Genomic DNA, 11,921 nt, shown 5'->3' with positions numbered 1-11,921 from the left:
TTTTTTTTTTTTTTTTTCTGTCCACGAAGTTGCTGTTTATTTTTATTTTTTTCTTTTATTTTGGCCTGTTTGATGTATGTGTGAAATGATGTTGTCCAACAATAAACCGGAATTTTATTTTGCTGAGTTGTCCTAACACGGCTGCCTCCCAACTGCTGCTTTTTGTTTTTTTTGTTTTCATTTGTGTTACTCCTTTCGTTTTCTTTTTCTCCCTTTTTCGTTCTGTCCTTTGGTTCTTTGCTTTGGAGTGGGGCTGGGGAGAGCGTGAGAGAGGAGAGAGGTGGGGAGGGGGCTGGGAGCCGAGGTTGGCTGTAGCAGAGCGCTGTTCTGGGGGCAGGGAGAAGGTGGAGTGGGTTCCCAGCTGGTCTCTGGGTCGGGATGGCTGGATGTTGTGCATGGTGGTGCTGCTGTGGATGGAGAAAACACTCCAACAGCTCGTGATCTGCTCTGGCTGCCTCGTAGTTCCGTGGCAGTGCTTCATCCTTCCTCTGGGGAGCTGGGGGGGGGCTGGTGGCTGGCCTCACATCCGAGGGATGCAGTGCTGATGGTAGGAGGTGGTGCACGGGCTGTGTGACTGCTCTAAGCCAACTGAACCCCAAGTGCTCTAGGCTGTGCCTCTTGCTTTGCCCCTAACCTGACTGACTACTGCCTCCTCCAGGCTGCTGGAGCTGAGCTGTGCCTCTGGGGATTTCCCATCCTCAGCTGGATGAGTGAGTCTGCTTCTCCTGCTGGGCTGCTTTGGCCCTGGGTTCGGCGCTGACATGATCGTTTTCATTCTTAAAAAACAGCCCTTAGAACTGCATTGAGTCTGCGGTGGAGCCCAGGAGCGGCCTGGCTGCTCACTCCGTATTTACATCAGTGCCAAATAAGCTCAGTCTCCTCCCTTAGCACTAACGATGGTGATTAACCGTGCTGTTGGCACAGCAGGTTTAGCACCGTGACTCTCAGACCGCATCCCTCTGTGTGCAACCTGCCTGGGTGTGGGGTACAGGGCTGTGCCGTGTCCCACAAGGGCTGTGGCAGCGCAGGAGCAGCAGCTGCGTGTCACTGGGCGATGCACTGTGCAGCCCTGACCTGTGTGTGCTCAGAGCGGGCGCCGGCTGCTTTGCAAAGCAAATCATTCAAACGGTGCCTGCAGCAGAGGAGCTGCTGGGAGCAGGATCCGCATGGCCGTGGTGGTGCTGCAGCCCTGCTCTGCACCCAGAAGCTGAGAATGGGCCCAGCCCGGGGCAGTAATGGTGCAGACCCACAGGCCTGCTGTACTTCCACCTTTGCTCCCAGCACAGGTGCAGGGTGAGGCTTCAGGTCCTGCAGGGAGCCCACATGTTTCTGCCCTCGGCCCTGCAGTCACGGCTGGGCTGGCGGTCCTCATCCTCAGAGCCCATTGGGCAGCACTGCTCCAGCTCCAGGCTGAGACCAGCCACAGCTCAGTGCGTGGTCATGGCAGGGAGACCCAGCTGCTTGACTGCAGCCAATCCCCGCTCACCTGCGCAGCCCAGCAGCCAATCGCACGCTGCCACCTGTCCTGCCTGTATCTATTGCCTCCAGCGTTCCTTCCACCAATGCCAATCGAGCAGCACCCAGCTCCGGCCAATCCCAGGCTGTTGCCTGCTGTGGCCCAACCAACCGCGCGCCACCACCTGTCCTTGCCTCCCATAGCAGCTGCCCACCAATCACGGGGGCTGCTGGCTGCTCCCAGCCAATCCGGTGCCATCATCAGTCAGCAGCCCCAGCCAATCGGGGCAGCCCTGCCCCACTGAGGGGTATAAAGCTGGAGGGCTCAGAGTGCCCTCAGTAGTGCGGCTGTTGCAGGGGTTGTGTTGTCAGTTCTGGCTGAAGGTGCTTCTGAGGTGGGCTGTGTGACAAGCTGACCCGCACAGCTCCGTCTGGGCCTCATCTCCTGTGCTCACAATGCTCAGAGGAAACAAACCCAGGGTCCCAGTGTGCCAGGAGCAACGTGAGCCCTGCTGGATGTGGAGCCATCACAGGGTGCTGAAGACCGCACAGCTGGGGACGTGAGGATCGCTGCGTGTTGCCTGCTGTGAGCCTGTGAGGATGGCAGGGCTGTGGGGTGACTGACTGCACCACGGGCGGTGCTGCCATGGACTCTGTGAGCTCAAAGTCTGCAGGTTGGCCAGGTGGGACCTGCACCCTTAGGGGCCATCCCTAGCTGTGCCCATTGCAGGTCAGAGCCTGCTCCGTCTGCTCCTCCTGGGTGCCACCGTTCCGCCTCATCCAGACCTTCTGATCTCCTCTTGCTGCATCTTGAGAACCTCTGTGGAGCACCCGAGGGTTTGGCACAAAGCCCGTGGGATTGCAGAGCTTGAGCTGGATGGATGTGGGCTGAGGTCTGGTGCTGTCTGTGTCCGGGGCCAATGCATTACGGGCATCTGCTCTGGCTCGGATGAATGGGGCAGACTCCAGCATGACTCGCTCAAGGTCACCAAACCAGGCGGGGGTTTTGGGGGTGTTGCTGGCACACGTCAACATGCAGAGCTGTTCCTTCATGTTGCCTGGCCTGAGTGTGAGCTGCGCCTGTAAAGCAGCCCCTTGGAGGGGGCTGAAGTCTGGGGCTGTCTTTGGTCCTGGTCCATCCCAATTAGCAAAGATGTACCTTGAAAATGGCGTACAGGCAGGAGAGCCCAGCCCATGCTGAAGAGCCAGCAGAGCGGGTCTGGTCCCTGTCTCATCCTTGTGCCCTTCTGAGTGTGACAGCCTTTCTCCTGCCCCCACTGTGGCCTCTTCCTGCCTGGCCATGATCCTTCAGCAACCCAGCAAGATGTGTTCCCCTGATGCTCCCCCTCCCGGTGCCCATAGCTGCTCCCCTGTGCTCAGCTGGAGCTGAGCTCATCCTCTCACACGTACAGGGAGTGCTGCGGCTCCCTGGGCTCTGTGTGCCCCCAGGAGAGTCATGGCCCCATTCCATGAGGCAAAGAGGTGGGCAGGGTGATGCCCTCATGCCCTAAGCAAGTGAGCTGGGTGCAGGGCTGGAGCATGTCCATGAGGAGCACAACCCACAGCATGTGCTACCCCTGCAGAACCAAACCCTGCTGCAAATCCCCCTGTAGCCCCACGATGGGGGACAGCCGCTGTCCCAAGGCTGCTGTGCCGATGCCTGATGGGCTGCGATGGGCTCTGCTTCCATCCTGCCCAGCACAAGGGCAGAGTGTGGGGCACGTCCCTCCCCGGGGTGACCCATGGCCTACCTGGTGTGGATGGCAGTCTCTCTGCTGTCTGTCCCAGGCTCCTGACCGCAGTGCCACCCCAGTGCACGGTGAGGTACAGCCCTCGGCCACCAGCACTGTGTGAACATCGCACAGTCTGGGGAAATGCTGTTGTGTTTATTGCAGTGTTGCAGCACCATCTAGTGCTGCTGCCCGGGGAAGCCGGACACCCTGGAGCTCCCACGGAAGTTACTGCAGCACCGTGGGGACAGGGCATGATGGATGGTGTCCCTTGGGTCACGCTGGGGCTGTGCTGCTGAGGATGACACAATGGGAATCCGGGGGTGTGGGCAGCTCTGTGCCAATGAGCTGAGGACCGGGACAGGTGAGTGCTTGGTATGGCTACGTCCTGCTGATGGAAGCACCAGAACCACGGGCTTTTCCTGTTTAAATCCCACACCAGGCATCTTTAGCACCCTATGGGGTGTCTGCCAGCCAGGAGGGGACTTGATGCCACTGGATGCCCCTGCTTTGCACTTGGAGACCCCTGCAAGGGTGCTGGGATGCACAAGGGGTGCAGACATCCCCAGTGCCTGGGCAGAATCTTGCACCCTGCCCATGTGAGCGCTGAGCCCCAACACGGGTTGCGCCCAAGTCCTACCTGACCTCCAGCAGTTGGAGGCTTCCTTCAGGTGGAGTTTGGGCACGCTGGGTTGAAAGCAAGGTCTTTGGCTGCTGAACTGCACCAAGTCACTTGACAGCCCCATGCCCAAACGATACAGAGCGTTGCTGGCTCTTCCCACAGACCACTCAGGAGCTGGATTTCACTGCCTTGAAAGAAGACAGAGCGACCCAAAAGCCTGTGCCAGCTGCCACAGAGGGTAAGAGTAGCAAAGCAAGCACTGAGCGTAACACGGCCCTGGGCTGTTTGTGTGCCTTTTGTTCACCCATAACTCTCTGAATCAGACAATTAACCGCATCAGGGAGGCTCTGCTTGCCCATCCGTGCGTTATTGGGCAGGGCAGCTCTGCGGCAGAATGCCAGGAGCTGAAAGCCCTGAGGCAGCAGCTGGGCAGGCGGAACGCGTGGGGAAGGAGCCGGCCCCTCGCTCCGAACGCCTGGGTGCGGCGTGGGGAAGAGATCCCGACGAACAGCGGATCTGTGGGCAATTAACGGGCCGTAAGCCATACCCGTGCCTTTGTGGGTGCGACGACCCCGAAACAGAGCTGCCTGCAGCCCGGAGCCCGCCGTGTGTCGCCCTCTTCCCGCTGCCTTCGCCCCGCAGCCCTGCCACGTGGGGAGCCTCCTCTCCGGCACGTTCCCTGCCCCGCGGCACCCACAGCAACAACCGCCGTGTGCGTGCCGGCGGCCGGAAGGCTCTCGCCTCCTCCACGGGAGCTTTGGCAGCCAAACCAACCCCAGCGGCGAACAATGAGCCGAGGAAAGCCGGCGCCGGCGGCTGGCATTGCCCGCCTGGCGGCGGCTGCTGTTGCTGAACCCGGCCGGTTCCCCCTCCAGGTTGGATGCTGATGGCTGCAGACAGCGCTGGGATGCTTGGGCTGCAGCTGGGTTTGAGTTGTGGAAGGGCTCTGTGTGTGCGGTGAGGGGCTGCTCCTTGGATCCTGACCCCCCTCAAGGTTCCCCCACAGCTGTGCAGCCACTCTCAAGTGTGGGTGCATCCTTACCCGCAGGTGCTGCGAGTTTCCAAGTGGGAGCTTTGTTTGAGATAAAGAGGAGGAAGCGCTGTCACTTTCCATCTCTTTCCCTTCACACAGGGGTCACTGGGCAGCGGTGATGTGAGCAACGGCTGTGCTTGGGGTATCCCCACAGGTAAGGACAGCATCACGATGCTCTGATGGCATCAGCTGCCCTAAGCTGGGGAGGACAAAGGACATCCGTTGCCCATGCTCTGGGTTGCAGCTCACAGCATGACGGCCAAAACCCATCCCAGCAGCTCAGCGGATGCCCGCCGGTCTGTGGGCCTCTCCGTGCCTATTCCAGAGCTCCGCTCTGCTCCCTTCCAATCCCACGTCTCCCTCTGCAGCCGATTTGAGGTCCCAGGAACGGGCAGAGGGGAGGGAGGCGCTGGGGAGGAGGGATGGGTTGATGGCAGGGCAGCAGCAGCCGCGAGCTGCTTCCCACGGAGCCACTGGAGGGCGGCAGTGCTGCAGCGCTGGATGACAGCAGGATGGCACTCGGAGGAACCTGCTCACAACCTTTCATTAACACGTTTTTATTATTTTGATCCCTTTCGCCTCTCCTCTTTGGCAGCAGGATGTCACCCCTCAGGGAGGCGTCACGAGAGAGCTGCTACTTACCAGCAATAATGCTCTTCTCATAGCGATTGCTGACCCCACTTCAACTCAGCCAGGAGAAGAACTGGGCTTTTACCTCCCACCCACAGGCTGAATGGCTGAATTTGGGATCGAGTCCCTGCATCTCTCCTGCAAATCTCAAGCCTGAGCACAGGCTGGGCCGAGCAAGGCATCAACTGATCACAAAGTGGTGCTTGTCAGCACAGGCTGCAGATAAACTCTGCCCAACAGTCACACTGGCCAGAACTGCAGAGCCCCGTTCTGCTGCTGGTGAGTGGTCACAGCATGTGCTGCCAGGCACTGCTGTAACAGAAAGAACACAGAATCAGCGCCGCTTCCCTTCTTTGGATGGTAGGAATGTTTTAATTGAGAAATTTGTTTTAATTACATTAGGTAATATCACAGTCTATTTTACAAGTTCAGGGTTAGAGGAAGCGTGGACCAGTTACACAGAAATCCAGTGAAAGGAGAAAAACCTACAACATGAGAAAATGAAAAGGTGAACTTAATCCCCTCAAAAAGGAAACGCATTGAGTGTGGTGTGAGTGGAATGGGAAGTTTCCTAACAGGATCCATAGAAGTACAAAGGAGGAAACTAACATAATTTACAGTATTGGTTCTGCACGACCACCGTTGGCCCATTTTCAGAGACAGCCTCTGTTCCCCAACGCAGCGCTGAGCAGATGGTGCTGTCTCTGAGGGTTTGGTCGGGTCTGGTCAGAGAAGAAAGCAAAACAACCGATGGGCAAAGGTCACAACCCACGTAGAGGTGGTTCCCAGGGTCACCGCCTACAGGAGTGTCTTCCACTGGATAGTCAGGAGGTTCTGCACCAAGAACTGCATGGAGGAAAACTAAAACAGCTCCAAAAAGCCCCATCTCAAACGTAGAAAAGTCTGACTCTGGAAGTGCTTACAAGAAGGTCGTCGTCATAGAATTTGGTTTCTATAATAACATTACCACTGCGGAGGGAAAAGAGGAGAAAGAAGAGGCGTTAGAAGAATGCACAGCAGAAACCAACTGCTCCTTTCTGTGCTGATGTCTGCCCCTGCTCCACCAGCAAGAGCTCAGAGCCAGGTGCAGGCAGTGCTGCGTCCCAGCCCTGTGCTCACTGGGGCTGAAGCATCTCCCCACCTCACTCCCATGTGGAGCAGCTCCCACCACCCCTGCAGTGCTGCCCCCCTCCTGGGCTCAGCCCCACGCAGGCTCACTGCTACCTCCTGCCCCCTTCTCTTCAGTGAATCTGAAAAGCAATGCAATTTCATTTTGATACGCTGGCTTCTAGTGCTGAGCAAGGGACTACAACCAACTTAACACACCGTTTCCCCCAAGACATGCTTTAACACAAATATATGAGCACAGTTTACATAAACTGCACTGGTAATTTAGACTTGGGTGTGACAAAAAGCACTGAGACAAACACGGAGTCTTCAGGAGTATCGGGAGGAGAGGGGCCCTCCATGTCTTAGCAGCTGAAAAAGAACAAAGCTGAGTTTTTTGGGCCACAAAGCATGTTTGGATCTGCTTGGGCCAACTATTCTCTTGCAGAACGACTTGAGGAGAGAAACACTGCCCACTGTGAGCGGACAGACTCAGGGAAAGAACAGGACACTGGAAAACTCTCAGTGTCAGTTGAGAACTGGACCCTCAGAACTCAAAGTCTCATGCAAATGACGTGGTGTCCTGAGGCAGGCAGTGCCAACTGTCTGATGTTTATTCCCAAACTGGTGCCACCTGTACAGACCGGGAGCCACCAGTTCTGTGAGCCAAGGGCACGTGTGGCACCTACGAACTTCTGAGCAGGCCGTGCCAGGAAGCACCAACCTAACGCTAACGGTGCCTCGTGAGCCCGCTATCTCTGTGGGACGTGCTGCAAATAGAAAGCAGTGCTGGTGGTTCCCATCCCAGCGCCTTCTCTATGTGACTGGCTTTCCTCCAGATGGAACGAGAGGGAAAATGCAGGAGAGGGAGGTCTTCCAGAGGACACGGTGACCTTGCAGCGAGACTAGCTGCTCCCTATCTGCCTCGTGTTGGCACGAGGATTCCCACAGCCTTCTGTCTCTGCTGGCAATCTGCTCCTTGTGCGTTTGCCAGCACCCATCCAGCACTGCATCAGCAGCAGCAGGGAGGGAGGCCCTTTGTCAGCGATTACAGCTTCCTTGGGGCTTTCCTATAGGAGCCTTTTCCTTCATCCAAACAAAGCTTGTGCCCTGCCGTTCCCGCTCGGAGCAGAGCCCAGCACGAGCTGTTCTGACCTACTCAGAAGTCAACGTGCAGAATGACAAGGACTGGGGGTTTATGAGGAAAGCGTGTGAGTCCCATTATGGACTGCAGGAAAGGTGTTTTATCCCCTGATACGACTCCATGTGAGTAAATGTCTGGTTTATACTCTGATGTATAAGACACAAAGGCTGGAAAATGGTAGTGATGAAACAGGCATTAGAGCAGCTCCCATTCACTCACCAATAGCTGTGTCTGAGAATGGCCCAAACAGCTTTTTATTTTATGGGCCCACGTGGGTGCAAGGAGCACTAAGTTGTAAAGCACTTTAAAGCCCTTTTGCAGATCACCTTTCAAAATATGAAAGCAGCTCTAATGAGGGATCGGTTCCAGTTTCTCCACACTTTTATTGCTATATTAATGCAGATTGGACCTATGGGACCACAGGTAACGAGGTTGGCTTAGCCCCTTTTGTCTCTCGGTGACTAACAGCAGTGAGGGTGACTCAGTTGGTAGCAGCTCCCTCTCCATTCCCACCGTGGCCCCCAGGGAAATGTCACAGCTGCTCTCAGATTCCATAAGCCCAAAGCACTCACGTTAAAACGTTAGCTGACATCATCTGTGATTCAGGTGCTGCCTCTATCAAGGACTGCCAAGTGTTTGTGGAGTTAGGAATCACAAAACCAAATTCAAAGAACCATTCTGCAAAGTAAAAACAAGATTCAGAGGCACTGGAAAGAATTACAAATAAAATAACAAACTGTTCTTTTGCCTTTCACCTGACAGGCTGGGGGACTCCCTAAACCATCCTAACTCTACTGCCAACATTTTACATTTAAATTACTTGGTGCTGCACCAAACCCTGCCCTCCTCTTACTGCTGATACTCCTTTCTGTAATAGCTGACAGAAATGATAAAAGCCTTCAGTGGAAATTCCATCACACCTATCGAGGAACAGGGAAACCACATTCCCTTCTTGCAGCCGTCCCCCAGGTCCCTTCAGACCAAGCATTACCCCAAAGACAAGGAGGTCGATGTTTATCTGCCCCTCCTCCTCCCAGATTAAGACTGGTGCTGCACTGAGGGAGATGAGAGGAGCTGTGCTGCGTGGAGGCACGCGGACAACAGGCAGTGACACTGCTGTCCCCAAAGTAAAGCAGAGCTGCTGCGGCCCAGCCTGCAGCCTGATTCCAGGCAGCAAGAGGTGCTGCTGAGGAAGATGCACGAGTGCCCACCACGGCTGCCACCGAAATAACCTGGTTCCCAGCCTCAGGCAGCCTGGTGGATTTGTGCCCCGCGGCGTCATTACCCAGATTTTTGGCTTACATAACAAAGTGTTAATACACTTATGAAATGCCATCCCTAATGCTGCGGCCCATTAGTCCTGATAGGATGAATGCTTCAGGGTTACTCAGAAAAATTACAATGTCTGCGTTCGACCCACTTGAGCTCCTCTGATCCCCCACCCTGGGATCCCTCCCCGCACTGCAGATGCCCACCTTCTAAACACTGCCCTTTGAAATACACTTTCTGTTCCAGTCGGAATTTTTCCATTTGTTCTGCTGAGGAAAAGTTTAACTCCCGAGACACTGCTTTGCATTTCAGGATTTTTTTAGGAACTCGAGCTGTGGAACAGATAAACAAGCATTATTTGGACACGCTAAAACAAACCCAGGTGCTGTCACAGTGCACTCTGAAATACTGATTGGTGCCGTACAGATCACAGCAGCGGGAGAAACACAGACACAAAGGGCTCCCCCTGCTCTGCTTTTGCATTTGTGGGAGTGAAACCTGAGATGCAGACGGGTGAAGTACCTTGCCCACAGCCCGGAGAACTGCCCTGCTCTCTGACTCTACTGCTCACACACACACTTCTTCAAGCCAAAACATGAGATGCAGCTTGAGCTTCTGCTTTAGGAACTGTGCAGCGCAGGGGCTGCTCTGTACACTGAGTGTCTTTCTCACTTCTTCCCTTTCAGACCACGCGTCCCCAGCAAACTACAAAGAGCTGCTTCTCAGCCCAGCAGCAGTTTCAGCCACAGGCAGGAAAGTCTGTTTCAGAATTTAAGAGACAGTTCAAGAGAGAAAGTAATCAGTGACCCAAGATACCCGGGCTCTGCAGCAATGAGACACTGATAGCAGTGGCAAACCATACCTGCATTTCATATGGCTTTTTTACAGGCAAAGGGGTGAGAGAGGGGATGCTTTGCAGCAGATATTCATTTGCTGAAAGGTCCAAATCAGGAGAATATATTACAAATCTCCAAAGCCCACTGTATGTAAGTGGTGTGGTTGTACATAATCCTTCCTGTGTGTCAGAAAATGTTTTTTTCATGTAAATTTATTAGAAATAAAGCAGGGAAGGAATGCAGCTGGTGTGCACTTTATATGCCAAACTGTTCCTAAATGGAAACCCTACCCAAATGTTCGTGAGCAGACAGCAGGCTGCTGTTTAATAAAAGTAAGAGTCTATCAAACCCCAGGCAAATCCAGCTAATGTAAAACAGCTTAATGGAGTAGGACCTTGATATGAGACCAGTCGAGAGAGCAGGAGGGGTGAGGGAATGCGAGCTGCCATCCTATCCCAGGGAAAGCTCCACAGCCCGTGGTTTGCCAGCACAAGAAAATGAAAAAGGAAGCTGGAAGTGCCAAGGAAGTTTTGAATTTAAAAGCACTTGGATTTTTTGTTGTCTTTTGTTCAGCCTGGAAATCTGCACAGCACCACTCTTTACTGCCCTCACAGGTACAGACTGCAGCCCGTTGTGAACAAACTGCCCTCCGCAGTTAAGTGTAAAGCGACATATTAAACTGTTCTGCAGTTTAGTAATTACATTTCTTGGTGAGCAGGTTTGCTTTAATATTGTAAAACTACAAAAGAAAAGGTTACTTTAATAAAAGTAGGTCTGTGTAGTCTTTAAAGCCCCGACCTAAGAGATTTTAATTGATGTTTATGACATCGAGCAGAACATTTTCATTTACTTATTTTAAACTCATTTTACCTTTGTACCTCTATCCATCTCAGCCTTCTTTCCTTGCTAAGCTATTTGGGAATGGCTTTTCCCCTCTCTTTTCCTAAGGAAAACCATCCCCTCACCCTTAACCTTTCCAGTGGCTTTTCCTAATAGCTGTTCTCTGCACCTCGTCAAGTTTGCAGTCACCTATCTAGAAGATGGATGACTGAACTGCAGGCTACGTAAGGTCTGACCAATTCCTTGTACAATGGACATGAATCTCACGCCAGAATATGCTTTAATTAATTCCCCAAGCTCCTCTGATGGAGGTGAGCTGCTCATTCTTTGAGCAGTCGAAGTTCTGCCTTAACACTGTTTAACTTGTCCCTTTTGCCACACACCAATTCATTCCCATCCTTCTCCACATGTTCCAGATATCCTTCAAAGCACAGCACGCTAGCAGTTCTGGTGACCAAGAGGCACAGTGGCACCCAGCCCCAAATGCACAGTGCTGCCATACCTTCGTGCTCCACTCCAGGTACAGACAGATCTTCTGTTCCTTGCCAGAGGATTTTCCCTGTTTCTGCATCCCGAAGATTCATCCAGTTTCTGGTTGGGAAGCAATTAAGGAAAACAAGCTACCTATGTCCCCAAATGCAGAAGCACCTGGAATTCTTGGTGCAGCTCTAATACAGGCTACTGCACCTGAATTTCAGTAATGTCCTCTGGTTTGCAGGAAGCCAAGGAAAAAAGTCGTGGAGCAAATGAATGCAAGCAACTCTTGACCAGAATGTATGCAATGAGAGCTGCGGAGGCACAGATTCAGTTTCCACTCAGACTGAAGCTTGTTAAACTCAGTTATCAATTTTTGCCACTTCCAAAGGATAGAAGCAATGTCACTGTGGTGCAGAGAGGCACAAACATTGCTAACGATAACAGATAATTCCACACAAACAAATGCCCCTCTCCAGCATTTGAAAAATGCTAGGAAAGAAGTGCTTCCTAAAAAACATTAGAAAAACAGAATAACACTGATCACACTTGAGCTTTTGTAGTTTCTAAATATGAATATCAAAGGTTGTTCCATTGCTGTTGACCTGGTAACTGGCACTCGTGGGAATTCTCCGGCCGCTGCGCGTGAAGAGAAAAGAGACTTTTCACTCTGCATCAGTGGATTAGGCACTGAAGTACAGGCAAATATGAAACAGTCACATTTTCAAAGGAATAATTAGCAACGATCTTAAGCCTAGCCTGGAAAAATCTCCTCTGTAAC

At 53.3% G+C, this 11,921-nt stretch overlaps 1 protein-coding gene across 1 annotated transcript in view; it reads right to left on the bottom strand.

The window, feature by feature from the left end:
- Window positions 1-5,822: 5,822 nt before the first annotated feature.
- Window positions 5,823-11,921, bottom strand: part of PDE6D (phosphodiesterase 6D) — a 30,538-nt gene continuing 24,439 nt past the window's right edge. Inside the window, exons 2-5 of the mRNA XM_042878140.1 lie at window positions 11,169-11,257; window positions 9,197-9,322; window positions 8,294-8,399; window positions 5,823-6,439 (exon numbers count right to left, since the gene is read on the bottom strand). Coding sequence (XP_042734074.1) covers window positions 6,358-6,439; window positions 8,294-8,399; window positions 9,197-9,322; window positions 11,169-11,257 — 403 coding nt within the window. The 3' untranslated portion in view covers window positions 5,823-6,357. The remainder of the gene's footprint in view (window positions 6,440-8,293; window positions 8,400-9,196; window positions 9,323-11,168; window positions 11,258-11,921) is intronic.

This window comes from Lagopus leucura, unplaced genomic scaffold (assembly GCF_019238085.1).
Source record: "Lagopus leucura isolate 7727_CA_CO unplaced genomic scaffold, USGS_WTPT01 Super-Scaffold_100021, whole genome shotgun sequence".
In the NCBI taxonomy this organism is placed as follows: domain Eukaryota; kingdom Metazoa; phylum Chordata; class Aves; order Galliformes; family Phasianidae; genus Lagopus; species Lagopus leucura.
The sequence above is the reverse complement of the archived record's forward strand: the minus strand, read 5'-3'. Positions and strand labels throughout refer to the sequence as shown.